The following is a 20,220-nucleotide window of genomic DNA, read 5'->3' on the forward strand; positions in this document are numbered from 1 at the left end:
TGTTTTCACAGCTTTGTGGGACGTACTAATATCTTCTCCTACTAGCACATCACTGATCATGAGTGAAAAGTAGAAGAGATGCATTTGAGAATAAATTATTGTTCTCAGGCTCTGGATAAACTAGTGGAAAATGTCTATATAATGCAGCCAGAGGTGAGAAAAGGTTGCTGTCAAGTTCCCCTTTATCATCTGAAGCAATTTTTTCCCTCTCAGACTGGCATGCAGACAGAGAGGTGCCTCCTTTCTGAAGAAGGAGGATGCATTTTCAAAGGGGTGTGTGGGAATTTGGCCATGTTAATCCTATCAGTTTAATGCCCTCTGCAAGGCTTTGAAAGTTTACCCCAGGGAGCATGACTACAACTGCTAAAGTACAGAAAACAGAAGATAAACACGATCAAAGCATAACAAAGTGTAAATCTAAATCAACCAAGTGTTTTCCAGCACTGACAACAACCTAAATGATGTAGCTTAATTAAAAAATAAAATATGGAAGAAAAACATATGAAATGCCTTTTAATTGAGAGTAACATCCCCACCCCGAAACTACTTATTTCACTTATTGAGCAATTTGTTACAAGAGACTGTTTGCTTTGCTAACCAAAGGATGTAATACGGGTACAACTTACCCCTTTTCTTGTTTGTTTGGCATTACTAGGCTTTCCAGCAACAATCCCAGAGGTGCTCCCAATTGGTTTTTCAGCAGGAAGGGGTGGAGGGATATGTGGAACTTCATTTAAGGCTGGAAAAGTGTTAAATTGTAAATCTAATAAGTTCTTTGTAGGGACCAAACGGGAGTATAAAAAGATAGATATTAATGATCAAAATGGATTCCCCAACACTTCTTTGTGATCACAACTCCCTTAGCCTGTACAGGTAGGATATAAGCAGGAACACTGGAAAATACTAAGGAGGTGCATAGGAAATGTCCCCATTTTGAGAAACATTGTAGGACTTTCCTTATTGTGTAACCAATCTGCCTTTAAATCCAAGGACACTGGCTTTTTCCTCAAGTACGGTGAGGTTAGGGCAGTCTGGAGAGAGTCTAGTGTGGTAGAGGTGAGAGAGCAGGAGTGAAGAGAGACAGGTATGGTTCCTGCTATTACAAGATGGAGGGGTTCATCTCTAGTCCATCAATAAAAGCTACTAAAAAGAATTTAATGATTCCACACCATTGGCTTTAAATGCACTCTCTGATTGAAATCTGTAAAATGTTTGCACAAGTTCTGCCAATATACTTATCCATAATGCGTCCGTACAGACTGGGACATTTTTCAACCTATTTTACAAGGTATTTGTGTATTCAAATAATGCACCTAACAAAGTCTGAGGCAGTTCTTTAAACCCACTGGGCTTCTACCCATGCTCAGAACCATGTAAAAAACGCTTAATGTTAGCCTAGACAGTCTAAACATTTAAAATCTTTTAAAGTTATTTTTAAAAAGACCAAGTGAGAAGTTACCATCCAAATGAAGGCCTAGAGTCTTATCTTACGAATCAGCTGATCACTGCATGAAGGAAGCTCTCAGGAGAGAATGTGGGGTTATTCTATTTAGCATAGAACATTTAACTGTATCTCAGTGACCTGAAAGTCTGGATTGGAATTTAAAAAAACCAAACAAAAAACTCCAAAGGCGAATCCATCCCTTAGACACTGAGTAGTTGGAGACTGAGCAAAGAAGAGCTAAGTTAATAAAGCTTTCTTGCTTATCTAAGCCAGTGTGATGGGGACTAAAAGAAGGCTTAACTGCAAGAGAGAAATCTCTTCTTAACATACTGATTTTAAAAGAGCATTAGAGAGTTATTTTTACACACCTCTTTCAAATCCTGATACAGATGGCTTAATTTTCCACTCACATCCCTTTCACAAACAATATTGCCAACCCTAAGAGTTCAAAAATCAGAAGACAGGTGATGTTTTCACCTCTGTTCCTTCTCAGGTTTTACACTTGGGTGGTGGGAGGGGGAGCAGCTTTAACTCCCAGTTGGACCTCCACAGATGCCCAGTGACTGGGAGTTGCTGAAGGGAGGTGTCGAATCAGTAAGTTCCTAAGAACCTGGCCCTTTCCTTTTTTTGACAGTGCTATTCATTTGTTATGCTGTGTTGGCTCCGTACAGGAGCCATCTCCCTCCATAGCAAGTGGGGCTGAAGTCACCTTGAACCACTGCTGCCTGATCTTTTCTGGGGGCAGGGCCCTCCAACAAGGTTTAGTCCAGCCCAATCCCCTCATGATGACAAGGCCTTTGTGCAGCTACAACTGAGTCGGACTGAAACCCACGACAGCCTCGGTTGCTGGCTTGGCACAGGGGTGACTGAGTGGCATCGGTGGCCTGATCAGAATGGATGATCTGGTGGTCCCTTTTGGCCTTACGCTCTATGACACTAAGGCTACATCTACACTATGAGATAGGGGTGTGCTTCCCAGCTCACATATACATACTATACTCATCACGCACAAAGAGCAATATAGTCACGGTAGCATGGGTAGCGGCAGCGGAGGGACGGCTTAGCCATGCTGAGTACGTACCCACCGGCTTCAGGCAGGTTTGTACTCGGCATGGCTAAGCCGTGCCTGCGCTACGGCTACCTGTGCTGCAGCTACACTACAATGAGAGCTGGCACGAGCATGCGTATATGAGCAGGGGAACCACACTCCTAGCTCGTAGTGTGGGCGTAGCCTTAGTTTTTGCAACAGCTCGCATTTGACAATAGGGATAGTTGGCTCCACTCTGGGATCTGAAGAGCTTCACAGGCCACTCTGCTTACTGCCCACTTTCCCCCTTTACCTCCATTTCTTTCCCAGTTGCATTCTCTTGCTGAGTGGATCTTCACACCCCTCTACCAACTGAGAGAGCATGACTGAAGCCCTTGGGGGGCAGTTCAGTTGCCACTAGAGAGCAGCAAGAGACCGTATTATTTGTCTTGCAGCTAAAGAAAAAAAAAATCTGTCTGGACATGCATATTAACAATCGAAACCTGAGAATTACACTGGGAAGGTGGAACACACCTATCTACCGTCATTAGACAGGCTCTTATAGCCGAGGGTACATATGATTGTGCAAACCAAAAAGGTTATTACAAATTTTGAAATAGATTTTTTTTTTACAGCTTTTCTCTGTATTTTTCTAACTATTTCCACTGAATTTCTTACCAAAAAAACAAAACAAAAAAAAACCACACTAGAGTTTCAGTGGAAAACTAAACACTCTTTTGGAAGTAGTGATGTAAACGTAAGGAGAGGCTAAAACACCACCACTGGGGTACCGTGCTACTACAAATCTGACACAGTGTAGAGGTATGTGGGTTTTGAGTTGATTTTAATAATCTCCTCTTGTGTAATTTCTCTCTTTTGCTTGTACTTTTGGGCCCATCTACGAGGGATGTGATGATTCCTCTGTTTTGGGAATCAACCCCAGGGTGAAAATTTTTAGTTTACGAAATCTGAATCCTGGCAACATGCAATAAAGCACTCAACAGATTGAAGATTTCAGCACTAAGACATCTAATGCTTCTCCTCTGCAACTTGCCTGCTTTGTGAGGGCTAATCAGTTCCAGCTCTTGGTGGCATGGATTGGGAGACGGAAGACATTGTGGTTAATGGTCAAGATGGGACCAAAATGCCACTTTTGGTATCCAAGGTTTGTGGTGCTATTTTTTTTTTTATTATTTCTAAAAAACACCAGCCAAATGCCAGTACTTGAACAGCTGTGGATTTTAGAGCCAAAATAATTTAATCCCTGTCAATATTAAGCAATGAAGTCATGTTTACATCTTCCTAGAAAACTAACGAAGAGTTTAATACAAAAGGCGTGAGCTTCCATAGGAGTGTCTACATTTGCTAGAGAAACAAAGTTAGCATCTTTATATTAAACTATTCTTTAATTACCATTTTCTAGAAAGATGTAAACATGACTTCACTGTTTAGTATTGACAGGGATGAAATTATTTTGGCTAAGATTTTTCTAGCAATGAATGAAACTATGAAACTAATGAAACTAGCTTTAGGTAATTCAGTATTTCAATAGTGATTTCTGATCAAATGATTTATTTATTGAAGTCTCTCTGAAAACTTCAGATAAGAAATAAAAGTGTGAAGGACTTACATTTCCCTGGTTTAGATGGGATTCTGATCACCGTAGGCTTTCGTGCTATAGCTGGTTGAACTGTCTGTTCCTTTGCAGGCTCATTTTTGAAGGGGAATTGAAAGGGATCTAATGAAAAAACACAACTTATTTAGCATGTCTTTGTTAAACACACACCTTGACAGACACTTCATTCATTATTCAACCACTTGTATACTTCACGACTAAGGGAAAAATCACCATCTCAGTATCGAGAGACAATAAATATAAAGCTAATGAAAGCAGATTACTTTGCCCTTAGTAAATAATGTACTTTTTTCTAAATGTGCACTGAGAAGAGATTCAAAGATGAGTTAACTTAAACCACGTTCCAAATGCTTTTCAGGACTATTAAAATCACAGTCCAACAGCAAATGCTCCTCTGGATAACAATGATTTAGGAAGTCAGTACAGCTTTAGGGAAACATGTTCCAAAGCAGTTGCTCTAATATGGGTGTGAATGTATCTGTAAAAGAGCTACGTCATCACACAGAAGATAAAAGATCTACCAAAAGCAAACAACATATTCCATTGCAAATATTAGGCTCTGGTTACAAAGTCCTTTTCGTGCCCCCTCCATCTCTTAATAAATGGCTAAGTCAGGTTTTCCTTGAAATTTGTGTTGCTTTTTTACAGATCATAATCCTGAAGTAATGCGGAAGGCTTGTCTTGTGGTTAAAATATAAGATTAGAGTCAAAGCTGGGCTCTGTTCCTGGCTATGTGACAGACATTCCTTGGTGACCCTGGGCAAGTCACTCAACCTCTCTGGGCCACTGTTTCTCTATCTGTAAAATGGGATTACTTCCCATGCTTAACAGGAAGTTAACACTTAGTTGATTATGGTTTATGAATTGTTCTGATACCATGCAGAAGACGGTCATAGAAATGTATTGGGATAAACAAATAACTCCTTATTCTGGCAGGACTCCTATTGTCTCCATGCCAAGGAACATGTATCTATTTTATATCCACTCCATATTATCAAGTACTATTTCTTCCATCCCCATACACTAAGATGCCAACAATTACTGCACTATAATTGCATCAGATGGAAATGGGAAATGTATTCTGACCAACAAATTCACCATGACTCCCATCCACCATTCACACAGAAGCCCCTGCAAATAAGCACTGATCTCATGTGGCAGCCGTTTCAGATGTGTGCTAGCTAGACAAGATGTTATTAAGTGTCAGAGGCACTTAAATAAGGAAGCACAGTGGGTGTTCCTTTAAATTCTCCAGTTTCTTCTTTTCATTGAAGGCAGAAAAGGGCAAAGTAGAATTAAAGGAAATGCACTCACCAGAAAATGACAGCCTCCCTGGGGTAAAATATAAAATCACTTCTTTAAGTTAACTTTTCAAAATTTACATTAATAAAAGACTGTGGGAGGACAGCATTTCTTCTAAAAAATTGTAAGTAACGGAATCTGATGCAGTTTACCAAGAAAATGAAATATTTGCTACCTAAAGATTTAAATTAGAGTTTTTAAACATTAAAAAAAATAGTGTTTACCTCTGAATGGTCTTGTTAAAAATCACGTTTTCATTTAAATGCTTTCAAATTTGGATTACGGATGGGGGGGGAGAGGAGGTATATTCTAACTACATCATTCCATTAAAAATAGGCCCAATGAAGATAATTTCACTTAGAGAATATTCCCTATGGGTAGCCAGTTTCTATATTAGAGCTGAACAGGTCACTCAAACACCCCCTCAATATATACTGTTTTGTACTGTGGATCTCATACAAATATCTACATCCACACATTGAGCTGTCTTCGTAAATGGGCATTTTGTTGAGGTCACTAAGAAGGATTTTTCAAAAGCTGTATATTGATACCCCAATCTTGCAAAGATATATGCAGAGTTAAGTCAAATAGGACTACTCATCTGCTTAAAGTGAAGCTCATGCCTGTATTTTTATAGGATGGGGACATAGGTTGCAACAAGCCCCTAGGTGTCAACAGTTTCCATTTTTCTCTCTCCACCCCTTTTACCAATATTTAGTGCTGTTCTAGAGAGACTGCTCTACACAGGTAACCCTGAAGAAAAAGTCACCACTAAATCTTCATCTATGTGGTATTTGTCACAAGGCTAAGAAAAGCATTTTTTGGAACATGAATTTTCCACTCATTATCTTATGTTCAATAATACTATTGTCACCTCATAATTAGTTTAAACCTCATTAACTTGTTTGTGTCATTCCTTTCCCCAGAGTTGTGTTAGTGAAAATTGTCTGGTACACTACTATGCTGCTTTGTGTAACGGGACTGACAGCATATGGATTTTTTTAAAGGTATTTAACAACAATTGGGCATGGTTTGAGCATGATTCAAAAAAGTGTGAAAATACGCTCACAACTTGAGTAAATTAATCTTCTAGTGCATTCTTCAGATAACACCAATATCAGTAGACTACTATCATTTTTGTTTAATAATCCTTTTATATGCTTTTCACAGCCTGTATTTTCCAGAGTCTGACTTTTCTGTCACTGCAAATAAAAGAGTTTATTTTATAACCTCCCTTTGATAACATATTCCCCTACATATGTGCTTAAATTGGGGGAAAATGCAGTGTACATCTGACTACCATATATATTTTCTCTTGGTTCTACTGGCTTAGAAGAGACAGATATATTTCACCAAGCCATATTTTACCATCCTTGTTCCACACCAAAAAATAAAGGGATGATGTAGCAGATATTTGCCTTTATTTCGAGGAAGATGGTGGCTATCTTTCTGAAGCTGTTATTGTTAGTCCATAGCTAGGAGACAATAAGATGAGCTATCTGTTTTATGTTCCTTTCTTCTCAGAAAAGTAAAAGATGTGACAGATACCTCAACAAAAATGGGGGGAACCTCTAAACAGGCAGGTCGAGGAAAGTGGGAAATCTAATATTTATTATGTATTTTTGAAAAAGCCACCTGGTTTTGACTAAGTCCTGGAAATAGTGCTCTCAATACATCCAAGAATGACATAATAGCCCTGGGAATGCTGATCTGTTGCATCATAACATTACTATTTGTGACAAAGCTCTGTCCTTGCCTCCGTGAGTCCCACGTTTCCTGGCGGATTTTGCTAGCCTCAGAGACTCACTGTGACTCTGCAAGTAACCCTTCTCTCTCTAGAGACAAGGGTCACAGTCTACTGAGCCATTTTCATCATAAGCCAGCGAGGGAGGTGAGGAGAAGCTATCCTTCCTTGCACAGTCTCTGTTGTCTCCCAGTCTCAGTGATTAATCAGGGGGCAAAGGTGGGGGGGGGGGGGCGGGCCCACCCTCTACTCCAGGCTCCAGCCCAGGGACCCTAATAATATCAGCTATGGTAGCTGACCTTTTAGAAACATGACATGTACAATTCCCTGGGCTACTTCCCCCACAGCAGCCCTCACTTCCTCAAGCTCCACTTCACCTTTACCTCAGGGCCTCCTTCCTCGTGCCTGATATGGTGTGTACTACTCAGCCTCTCCAACAGCACAACTTCCTTCCACAGCTCCTGACATGCACACCCACCTGACTGACTGGGAGGCTTTTAACTAGTTTCAGCCAGCCCCTGATTGGCTTCAGGTGTCCCAATCAACCTAGCCTTCTCCCTGCCTTCTGGAAAGTTCATAAGTGGCCTCAGGTGTCTTAATTGACCTGGAGTAGCTACAGTTTCACTTATCCTGGTACCAGGGATTTGTTTAGCCTGGAGCTAATATATCTATCTCCCACTACTTTTCTATAGCCATCTGGCCTTGCCTCGTCACATATTACAGAAGTATGCACTGCGTCTACTTGAAATGTTTAATTATATATTAAATAAGCTACTGGACTGAGACACACACAAACTAAAGATGGCTATCTGGGTCTTCTAGAATTAGACCACCCTCTTTAAAAACCACAGAGAGATTTATTAAAATCTCATCTCGATGAAACCACTTCACAGCCTGAGTAGAATCATGCCTATCCACACTTAAGGGGAGACTTTCAAGGATAAACCTAGGTGCTGCAGGAAATATGGTTGGAGATTCAATAGACAGAATTCCAAACCAAAATGGAACCAATACTGAACCAATGCTAGTATGGTGATAGGTGGTACAGTGCTAATGGAAGTACTGCCTGGTGGATATGTTTTAAAAAAAAAAAAAAAAAAAAGGGCCTGACTGCTCAGACATTACAAATTGCCCCTATTTGCAAGATTTGAGGTATTAACATAGGTGTCCTGCCTAAATTCCTCCCAAAATTTCCCCTGTATTTTGATTTGGAGAAGTTATTGTTTTTGTTTTTAAAAACCATTCCTGTCATCTTTCGGCTGCATAGTCCACACTAGCCTTTCACTGGTGGGTGAGTGACCCCTAATATACACCGTTCTCCAGCATGATAGGTGCTATGGGCAAGTTCTGCCCACACCTGGTTGCAGGTAAAATCCACAGTGAAATCCAGTGCAGTTCAGCTGCGCAGGAGGCAGGATTTCAGGAGCTTGCACAGGGGTGTGTAACATATGCATGCTCTGGAGCCCAGCTGTAAGAAAATTTCCTGTGGTGCTCTTCATTTTGTGGCTTTTGGGATTAGTTAGGAGAGGAAGTCAGCTGACCCATCCCTGTGCAGATCTGGGGAGGAGGGACAATCGGGCTGCAGAGACCACTCCAGATCAAACACTGGAGTGGCAGCTGTCACTGTGGGGTATGTCTAAACAAAGAAAAACCTGTGGCTGGCCCATGCCAGCTGGCTCGGGCTGTGGGGCTGTTTCATTGCTGTGTAGACTTCTGGTCTCAGGCTGGAGCCCAGGCTCTAGGACCCTAAGGGATGGGAGAGTCCCAGTGCTTGGACTCCAGCCTGAGCCCAGAAGTCTACCCAGCCCCACAACCCAAGCCCCACGAGCCCAAGTTGGCTGGCACGGGCTAGCTGCTGGTTTCTAGTTGCTGTGTAGACATCGGGCCAGAGTCCTGGAAAGGAGGATTTCGTCTTTCCCTGCTCACATAGAGACTTCCAGCAGCCAGCCCAGTTATTCAGGAAAGCATACAGGGAACACAGCCTATGGCTCCTGTTCAGTAAAGCACTGAAGACTTAAAAACATGCTTCAGATCCAAGATCACCTCCTCTTATAAACTGCAGGATGAAATGGACAAGAACTCTCACTTCCACACTCATTAAGAGAAGCTACATTCTTCTAAGGCTAGGTCTGGCCCAAACTTGGCTAGAAGCATGTATAGAAGTGCCAGATCTCCTATTACAAGGAAACAATTAAAAAGAAGAAGCCAGGCAATGTCCCATAGCAGACAGGTCCCAGACTGTATATTTTTAAGTAACTTAGGGAATATTCAAATGTAATTGTTAATAGATCTTCTTAATTATCTTTTGCTCTAATGACCATATCCAAGCCACAGGTCACATCTAGTTACCACGCTTCCCCAAAAATACAGAAGGGTCCATACTTGACTGACTGACAGAAGATGGTGGCTCTTTGTTTTCCCTGCAGACAAAATTGAACTTTCCTACTATAATTATGAGAGAAATAGACATAATATGAAATGCAACAATAGCCATGCTTGTACAATGGAAATACACTAATGCGATGGAGCTCATGAAGGAAACCTCTCAACTCCAGATGTACGATATGCTATTTCTGTCTACAAATCAAGTCAATTCCTCATAAAGTGCATGGGCCAAATATAGCTCTGGTGTATCAGGAACATCTCAATTAGTGAATGGGAAGACATTTTTTGAAAAAGATCTGAATCTAACCATCCTATCAGGAAGGCAAAAAATAAAATAATTAGCAACTCCATTCCATATAAAACTCCCTGTAGCATAAAGGATTTCTATGTAAAATCATTTGAAGGTCTCTAATTTAAATACATGTTTTAATAACTCAACTGCATTATTTCCCCATCTTAAACAAACTTGCATTAGACTTTATTTGGTCATTTGTAAGCCCTTCAAGACAAGGGGCATGTCTCCTTGCCTGTCTGTTCAGTGTCAATGCTGATGCTGTAACACAGCAGTTCTCAAACTGTGGGTTGCGACCCTGTTTTAATGGGGTCGCCACGGATGGCATTATATTTGCTGGGGCCCAGGGCCGAAGCCGAAGCCGAAACTTCATCTCCACCACCCAGGACCGAAGCCCAAGCCCAAGCCCCACCACTAGGGGCCGAAGCTGAAGCCTGAGCACACCGACTGAGGGCTTCAACCTTGGGTGGTGTGGCTCAGGTTACAAGCCCTTGGGCTTCAGTTTTGGCCCCCCTACTAGGGGTGGTAGGGCTCAGGCTACAGCGTTGTCCCCGAACCAGGACAGCGGGCTTGGGTAGGCTCAGATCTCAGTCCCTCCTCCCGGGGTCGTGTAGTAGTTTTTTTTGTTGGAAGGCAGTTATGGTGCAATGAAGTCTGAGAACCTCTGCTAAACATATTATAACAGCAACACATACACATACCAAAGTGTGCAGTAAGAGATGGTGACAACATCAACCAATGGTTTGCAGTGACAATTGGAGTAAGGCAAAGGTGCATTATGTCCCCACTATTGTTCGCACTGGTCATTGACTATGTCATGAAGAAGGCAACTAATTAATTTTATGGATAAATGATTAAGCACTATTGGATGACCTCGTTTTTGCTGATGACATTGTTCTATTTAGTTCAGCGCATCCTGTAATTGAAGAAAAGTCCCAGCTTTCGGTAGACACAGCAAATGAGCTGATTTGTTTATCAACAAGGGGAAGACAAAATATACTGCTATCAATGTCCCAAAAGCATCCATCAGAGTAGATGGAGATGCTAGAAGAAGTAAATCATTTTACCTGACTAGGGAGTGAGGTGTACAGTAATGACAAGCAATGAATATCAAAAGCAGCATTTTTCAAAAGCTTGAAAAGATTTGGAAAAGTAGCATGATTGGCACGGATACCAAAATACAAATTTTTAATATCAGCATTGTGTGTCTCTTCCTTTATGAAGCAGAAGCATGGAAATCCACGACTGAAATTGATAAGAAGATTAACTTGTTCCAAAGTAAATGCCTAGGGAAAAGCTTCAGAATACAATGGAAAAAGAGTTTCTTGCAACATCAAATATTCTAACTAAAGCAAAAGAAACTAAATAATTTAAAATGGTAAGACAACGATGATGGACATACTTAGGACATGCTTTAAGGATGCCACCAACACTACTTCCACCTGGGAAGAATAAAAGAGAGCGACCTAGGGAAACATTATGCACAACAATGGAGAAAAAGCGAAATCCACCAACATGACACTCAAAAGTCTGAACAGACCAGCACAAGACCAAAGTACACTGCAGAAAGTTTTGGACACCCTATGCATCTGAGGGTACAGGAGGATGAACACCATATACATGCTATGGGTGAAATGGGGCTAGGATTTCCATCCTAAGTCTTTGTAAAAATGGATTTGTCAGATGCAGAATCCAACTGGTTGATTACTGAAATCTCTGACTATATGAGGTCACAAATGCACAGATCATAACTTGGAAAAACAAAAAATCCCGAACACCACAAACCTTTATTAAAGCACTAACACTTTAAGAACTACACTCAAAATAGATGCTCGTACATTTTGAGTGGTTGACTTTTGGCCTCTCTCTCTTCCTGAACCTTGAGTCATTTCATTATGATATAAACCCAGGCCTTGTCAAGGAAGGTTTAGGCTGGATTGGGACTCAGGAGATCTGGGTTGGAATTAAGGCTCTACCTCCTATATAGCCTTTGGAAAGTTGCTTGGGGTTTGTTTTTCATAAGTGCTGAATACCCAATGCCTCCAACTGAAGTTGTAGGTGCTGAGCACTCTTAAAAGTCAGGGCTTTAAGCTTCCTGTACCTCAATTCCCCACTTGCAAAATGGGGATGGAACACCTCTCTACCTCACAGGGGTGCTATAAGGATACATTCATTAATGTTTATATTAGTTTTTAGCAAGCTAGTTGAATTGCTGTGATGCCACAGAATCTGTTTCATCATGTGTGCTTACATTTGTGTTTGACTCACTCTTTCTGTAGAACAGTTTGCTGTGTTATATTTGTGGCAGGTTCTAACTAAATCAGCGATGTATCTGTACAGTGTTAATTCATAGGTCTAAGCACCAGACAAGCACCAGACAAGCATAGCTGCATTTCAGAAATATTAAGTTTCTGTACATTATAATTTGTGATGTAAAACTGTTCTTTTACAAACAAGTCATAAGTGCTGTATCCCAAGCACCACCTACAAAAGCCCTTTCTTCTGTTCTAGGGTTGCCATAGCAACAAGTGTGGAGCCCTGGCATTTTGCTATGTCATTATTCATTACAAATGCAAAGGTCTGGGGAATTGGGAGCAGATTATAGCTGTTCTTCATGTCTTTACAAAGCATTTTACTGTGGATTCATCTGGCTAACCTAAAGCTGTTCCTATGTGAACATGGAAAGCACCTAATGTTAGTGCAATATGTCACCATATTTTTTACTGCGCAAATGCTTTTCTTGTGGATCCTTTGTTAAGTCATAGTGCTGCCAATAGTAACAAGAGATGGGGGCACGATTCTGAACTCACCAACAGCTAGGCAACTTTACTGATTTCATTGGTGTTAATCCTGATTTACACTGGTGTTGAGTGAGACCACAGGCTAATCCTTTTGTCTTCTGCAGATAGGAGGTAGGGTAAGCAAACAAGCCTACTTCCTAAATTAACAAAATCATTACCATCTGACTACGGGAGAAGTCAGACAACTAAAGTCTAGTTTTTCTATACTGAATTTTTGAGTTTGTAATTAAAATGTCCACCTTGAAAAATTGAACCCAGTATTCTTTTCATGTGTGTCCGTCCATAGGATAACTGTAAGCTATCAGAAAGGTGAACAGAATGGTAATCTTCTTTTCTGGTGGAGTGCTGATTTTTCTGGCAATTTTCTGTGTTAGCACAGGATTTCTGGTTCAATATTTATTTAATTTCTCTTGGATTGGTGGGGCAATCTGTAGCATATGTAGCTATGATTCTTCTTCAAGTTATTGTTCACGTCGATTCCAATCAGGTGGGCACGCGCGCTGCGTGCAGAGTTCTCGGAAACTTTTCCCCTCAGCAGCTCCTGTCAGGTCGGCCAGGGAGCCCCCTGGATTGGTGCCCTCATGGCGCTCAATATATGACCCTGCTGACCTGACCCCCCCTTCTGTTCCTTCTTGTGTGGCGGCGTTCGAACTACGTTTTGCTTGCTTGGGAGTGTTCCCTTAGCCATTACGTAGTTCCACAGTAGGCATCCGATGAAGTGAGCTGTAGCTCACGAAAGCTTATGCTCAAATAAATGGGTTAGTCTCTAAGGTGCCACAAGTACTCCTTTTCTTTTTGTAGTTCCACACAGTTTTTCTTTTGTATTGTAGTTAATTGTGTAGTAGTTAGGATAGTCTTGGTGAGTGGGTTGTTCTCCCCTCACCCTGCCTTGGGCTCCAGGGCATGCCTCAAGCCCAAGGATTTAAATCTTGCGGTGTATGCAGGAAACCTATGCCAAACAGCGACCCTCACGACTCGTGCTTGAGGTGTCCAGGGGAGGCGCACCAGTCCGAACGCTGTAAGATCTGCAAGGCTTTCAAGCCGAGGACTAGGAAGGAATGCGACTTCTTTCTGAGGCAACTATTAATGGAAGCCGAACTCCGTCCAGCAGCACCCGACCGCCAACTCCCAGGCCCCAGCTCAGTGTGGAGTGCCCCGATGTCAGTCCACGAACTGGTACCAAGGAAGGACTCTGGTGCTAGAGACCCTCGGTACCGAAGATCCCAGCACCACAGCACAGTGCGGCGCCCCAGCACTGGTCAACACCCCCAGTGCCCCGTAAGTGCCATAAGGAGGTGGACAGAGGGCGTTCTCCTCAGAGAGCGAGACCATCCAGGGAGACTTTGCTGCTTCAGAGGAAGGACTTAACTTCCAAACAGCAAAATCCTGTGCCGTCTACTCCGGTGACCAGTGGGCACTGTTGAGTCCGGCACACAGCGACTCTCCGGCAGGGCACCGCTTGGTGGAGGATTTGGAACCCTCCTCCATCCCAAATACTTTCGAGGCTGTAAGGGAGCTGATAGAAAGTACTTCGCCTCAGCCCCTTGCTGTTAGAGACAAGCCTCTGGCACTGCCTAGATGGTTGCCATCTAGAGGCAAACTTGCAATGATGAGGCCCTCTTCCTCACCAGACCGGCACTTTCTTCTGGTAGCTAGCGGAAGCTACTAGATCGCACGCCCTGGTTCTCATGGGTGACTTTAATTTTCCTGATATCTGCTGGGAGAGCAATACAGCGGTGCATAGACAATCCAGGAAGTTTTTGGAAAGCGTAGGGGACAATTTCCTGGTGCAAGTGCTAGAGGAGCCAACTAGGGGGGGAGCTTTTCTTGACCTGCTGCTCACAAACCGGGAAGAATTAGTAGGGGAAGCAAAAGTGGATGGGAATCTGGGAGGCAGTGACCATGAGTTGGTTGAGTTCAGGATCCTGACACAGGGAAGAAAGGTAAGCAGCAGGATACGGACCCTGGACTTCAGGAAAGCAGACTTCGACTCTCTCAGGGAACGGATGAGTAGGATCCCCTGGGGGATTAACATGAAGGGGAAAGGAGTCCAGGAGAGCTGGCTGTATTTCAAGGAATCCCTGTTGAGGTTACAGGGACAAACCATCCCGATGTGTCGAAAGAATAGTAAGTATGGCAGGCGACCAGCTTGGCTTAACGGTGAAATCCTAGCGGATCTTAAACATAAAAAAGAATCTTACAAGAAGTGGAAGGTTGGACATATGACCAGGGAAGAGTATAAAAATATTGCTCGGGCATGTAGGAATGAAATCAGGAGGGCCAAATCGCACCTGGAGCTGCAGCTAGCGAGAGATGTTAAGAGTAACAAGAAGGGTTTCTTCAGGTATGTTGGCAACAAGAAGAAAGCCAAGGAAAGTGTGGGCCCCTTAATGAATGAGGGAGGCAACCTAGTGACAGAGGATGTGGAAAAAGCTAATGTACTCAATGCTTTTTTTGCCTCTGTCTTCACTAACAAGGTCAGCTCCCAGACTACTGCACTGGGCATCACAACATGGGGAATAGATGGCCAGCCCTCTGTGGAGAAAGAGGTGGTTAGGGACTATTTAGAAAAGCTGGACGTGCACAAGTCCATGGGGCTGGACGAGTTGCATCCGAGAGTGCTAAAGGAACTGGCGGCTGTGACTGCAGAGTCATTGGCCATTATCTTTGAAAACTTGTGGCGAACGGGGGAAGTCCCAGATGACTGGAAAAAGGCTAATGTAGTGCCAATCTTTAAAAAAGGGAAGAAGGAGGATTCTGGGAACTACAAGCCAGTCAGCCTCACTTTAGTCCCCGGAAAAATCATGGAGCAGGTCCTCAAAGAATCAATCCTGAAGCACTTACATGAGAGGAAAGTGATCAGGAACAGTCAGCATGGATTCACCAAGGGAAGGTCATGCCTGACTAATCTAATCGCCTTCTATGATGAGATTACTGGTTCTGTGGATGAAGGGAAAGCAGTGGATGTATTGTTTCTTGACTTTAGCAAAGCTTTTGACACGGTCTCCCACAGTATTCTTGTCAGCAAGTTAAAGAAGTACGGGCTGGATGAATGCACTATAAGGTGGGTAGAAAGTTGGCTAGATTGTCGGGCTCAACGGGTAGTGATCAATGGCTCCATGTCTAGTTGGCAGCCAGTGTCAAGTGGAGTGCCCCAGGGGTCGGTCCTGGGGCCGGTTTTGTTCAATATCTTCATAAATGATCTGGAGGATGGTGTGGATTGCACTCTCAGCAAATTTGCGGATGATACTAAACTGGGAGGAGTGGTAGATACGCTGGAGGGCAGGAATAAGATACAGAGGGACCTAGACAAATTGGAGGATTGGGCCAAAAGAAATCTGATGAGGTTCAATAAGGATAAGTGCAGGGTCCTGCACTTAGGACGGAAGAACCCAATGCACCGCTACAGACTAGGGACCGAATGGCTAGGCAGCTGTCCTGCGGAAAAGGACCTAGGGGTGACAGTGGACGAGAAGCTGGATATGAGTCAGCAGTGTGCCCTTGTTGCCAAGAAGGCCAATGGCATTTTGGGATGTATAAGTAGGGGCATAGCGAGCAGATCGAGGGACGTGATCGTTCCCCTCTATTCGACATTGGTGAGGCCTCATCTGGAGTACTGTGTCCAGTTTTGGGCCCCACACTTCAAGAAGGATGTGGATAAATTGGAGAGAGTCCAGCGAAGGGCAACAAAAATGATTAGGGGTCTGGAACACATGACTTATGAGGAGAGGCTGAGGGAGCTGGGATTGTTTAGCCTGCAGAAGAGAAGAATGAGGGGGGATTTGATAGCTGCTTTCAACTACCTGAAAGGGGGTTCCAAAGAGGATAGCTCTAGACTGTTCTCAATGGTAGCAGATGACAGAATGAGGAGTAATGGTCTCAAGTTGCAGTGGGGGAGGTTTAGATTGGATATTAGGAAAAACTTTTTCACTAGGAGGGTGGTGAAACACTGGAATGCGTTACCTAGGGAGGTGGTAGAATCTCCTTCCTTAGAGGTTTTTAAGGTCAGGCTTGACAAAGCCCTGGCTGGGATGATTTAACTGGGAATTGGTCCTGCTTTGAGCAGGGGGTTGGACTAGATGACCTTCTGGGGTCCCTTCCAACCCTGATATTCTATGATTCTAAGGATGAGTGCAGGGTCCTGCACTTAGGACGGAAGAACCCAATGCACAGCTACAGACTAGGGACCGAATGGCTAGGCAGCAGTTCTGTGGAAAAGGACCTAGGGGTGACAGTGGACGAGAAGCTGGATATGAGTCAGCAGTGTGCCTTTGTTGCCAAGAAGGCCAATTGCATTTTGGGATGTATAAGTAGGGGCATAGCGAGCAGATCGAGGGACGTGATCGTCCCCCTCTATTCGACATTGGTGAGGCCTCATCTGGAGTACTGTGTCCAGTTTTGGGCCCCACACTACAAGAAGGATGTGGATAAATTGGAAAGAGTCCAGCGAAGGGCAAAAAAATGATTAGGGGTCTGGAACACATGACTTATGAGGAGAGGCTGAGGGAACTGGGATTGTTTAGTCTGCAGAAGAGAAGAATGAGGGGGGATTTGATAGCTGCTTTCAACTACCTGAGAGGTGGTTCCAGAGAGGATGGTTCTAGACTATTCTCAGTGGTGGAAGAGGACAGGACAAGGAGTAATGGTCTCAAGTTGCAGTGGGGGAGGTTTAGGTTGGATATTAGGAAAAACTTTTTCATTAGGAGGGTGGTGAAACACTGGAATGCGTTGCTTAGGGAGGTGGTAGAATCTCCTTCCTTAGAAGTTTTTAAGGTCAGGCTTGACAAAGCTCTGGCTGGGATGATTTAATTGGGGATTGGTCCTGCTTCGGAGCAGGGGGTTGGACTAGATGACCTCCTGAGGTCCCCTCCAACCCTGATATTCTATGATTCTATGTTCACGGCACCATTCCCAATCTACATCGCCGCAACACCCCCCGGCACCAGTACAAGATCGCACGGTGCAGGGAATGCGACGTTCTGTGTCTCCGGCACCGAGGAGTTGGCACTGATTGCGGTTGCTCTCTATCGTCTGGTGCCGAGATTCAGCACCAGAACACAGGAGCCATTCCCCAGCACTGGACTCGTGGCACCAGTCTAAGTCATGGGAAAGCCGGCACCGATCATCTACACAATCGTCACGGCTCTGATGCCTGACTTCCTCTTCTTGGCACTGACTGCTGGCGCAGGGCTCGTCGGCACTGCCATGGTCGTTGCCCTCGGGATCCTCGGACTCTGAGGTCGACTCCTACTGTTCACAGCACAGTAGACACAGATTGGACAAGTGCCGGAGGCACACTCAGTCTACCTTGCAAACACAGTGAACACCCGCTGCACAATGGCCCTTCTGGACTCACCATCAGGCCCAGGGTACCTCTTCCAGGGTTTCTAGGTCCATTACATCGGGGCATCATCCGGCAGCACAGTCAAGGTGGATAGAACCACCCCTCATACTACAGAGGTCAGAATGGAACTGGCTCCAGACCCACCCATATCTGACCAGGCCGAACCACTTGACACCAATGCTACCCAGGACCAACCAGAGCACATGGTGGGCCATAACGACCCTGTTTCTCCACTGGCCTCTTCGTCATCTTTGCCTGATCTGGCAGTGGCAGGAGCACCAGCTTCAGGTCCTCCGCCCATTGACTACAGGGCCCACCAGGACCTACTCCGCTGCATTGCCCGTAATATCGGCCTACAAGTGGAGGAAGTCATTGGGTCAGAGGACCCGGTGGTGGACATTCTTGCTCCAGAGGGTCCTTTCAGAGTGGCGTTGCTGGTTATTAAAACTATTTGCAACAATTATAATACTCTATGGCAGACTCCAGACTCCATTCCGCCCACCGCCAGGAGTATGGAAAGGAAATATTTTGTTCCCTCCAAGGGTTATGAATTCTTGTTCTCCCACCCACACCCTTGCTCCCTGGTGGTCTGAGTGGTGAATGAGAAGGAGCTCCAGGGGCAACAGGCACCTGCTCCCAAAGGCAAAGAGGCCAACGGATGGACCTTTTTGGCAGAAAAATTTATGCCACAGGAGGGTCTACAGCTGAGGATAGCTAACCAGCAAGCTATCCTCTGCAGGTATAATTTTAATTCGTGGAACTCCATGTCTAAATATAAGGAGTTACTCTCCACTGAGTCAAAGGCGGAGTTCTCGGCTCTGGTCGAGGAGGGGAAGGCAGTTGCCAGGACATCCCTGCAGGCCTCACTTGACTTGGCCAACTCTACGGCACGTGCCATCGCCTCGGGGGGGGAGGGGGGGTCATGAGGAGAACAGCGTGGCTCCAAGCTTCCGGGCTTCCACCGGAAGTTCAGCAGACCCTGCAGGACCTTCCCCTCAAAGGCTGTTTTTGGACCAGACAGACTCGAGGCTTCACAGCCTCAAAGACTCGAGGGAAACAATGAAATCTCTGGGGATGCACACACCTGCTACCCAGAAAAAGCCCTTCAAGCCTCAGCCCCTACAGCAGCAGTGGCAATACCACCCCCACCCGAGGCAGGATACATACCACTGTAGGGGCAGGAATTCTAGGCATAGACCTCAGGCCAAGGGCAGGGACTGACCAAGCCATCGTCAGGATCCAAGTAAGGGTTTTGAAGGGACGCCCGAAGATAGCATAGCAGCCACCACTTAGGATCCTTCCCCCCGTTTTTTGAACCATCTATCCCACTTCTATCGTGCATGGTCCCATATAACATTGGTCCACTGGGTTCTTCGTACGGTAGAAGTGGGATATTATCTCCAATTCTGCTCTTCCCCTCCCTTCTACCCCCCTTCCCTGTCCCTCTTCAGGGACCCCTCTCATGAGCAACTCCTTATTCAGGAGGTGCAGGGGCTCCTCATCATAGGGCAGTGGAGGAGGTTCCTCAGGAGCTATGGGGAAAGGAATTCTATTCCCATTATTTCCTAATCCCCAAGACAAAGGGGTGTCTCAGACCCGTCTTAGATCTGTGAGGACTCAACCAATTCTTGGTAAAGCTGAATTATCCCTTCCCTGGATCCAGGGGACTGGTACGCTGCCCTCAACATGAAAGACACATACTTTCATATAGCTATCTGGCCGCCCCACAGACATTTCCTGAGGTTTGTTGTCGACTTCATACATTATCAGTTCACAGTGCTCCCATTTGGGTTATCAACAACCCCTCAAGTGCACACCAAATGTATGTCCGTGGTCGTGGCTTTTCTCCGAAAGAGGCAGGTCCAGGTGTATCCCTACCTCAATGACTGGCTGCTGTGGGGGCATTCCAGGAAGCAGGTGGAGTCCCAGGTCCAGTTAGTCAGAGACACCTTCCAGAGACCAGGTCTCCTCCTCAATGTGGACAAATCAATGTTGTCACCCACCCAACGAATAGAATTCATTGGGGTGGTACTGGACCCAGTTCAGGTAAGAACAATACTACCAGAGTCCAGAAAACATTGTCATAAGTCATTCAGACTCTCAGACAATAACCCTCCCTACTGCAAGGACATGCCTCAGCCTCCTGGGGCACATGGCGGCATGCACCTATGTGGTCAGGCATGCCAGGCTGAGGTTCAGGCCATTCCAGGCATGGCTCACCTCAGCTTATCACCTGGGTCAAGAC

General features: G+C 44.6%; 1 protein-coding gene across 3 annotated transcripts in view; it reads right to left on the minus strand.

The window, feature by feature from the left end:
- Nucleotides 1-20,220, minus strand: part of SH3D19 (SH3 domain containing 19) — a 129,482-nt gene that overhangs the window by 26,470 nt on the left and 82,792 nt on the right. For all 3 annotated transcript variants that reach the window (XM_048847360.2, XM_048847359.2, XM_048847361.2), the window contains 2 exons: nucleotides 4,102-4,209; nucleotides 627-739 (listed from right to left, as the gene is read on the minus strand). In XM_048847360.2, the coding sequence (XP_048703317.1) occupies nucleotides 627-739; nucleotides 4,102-4,209 (221 nt within the window). The remainder of the gene's footprint in view (nucleotides 1-626; nucleotides 740-4,101; nucleotides 4,210-20,220) is intronic.

The sequence above is a fragment of the Caretta caretta genome, chromosome 4 (genome assembly GCF_965140235.1).
Source record: "Caretta caretta isolate rCarCar2 chromosome 4, rCarCar1.hap1, whole genome shotgun sequence".
NCBI classification, from domain to species: domain Eukaryota; kingdom Metazoa; phylum Chordata; order Testudines; family Cheloniidae; genus Caretta; species Caretta caretta.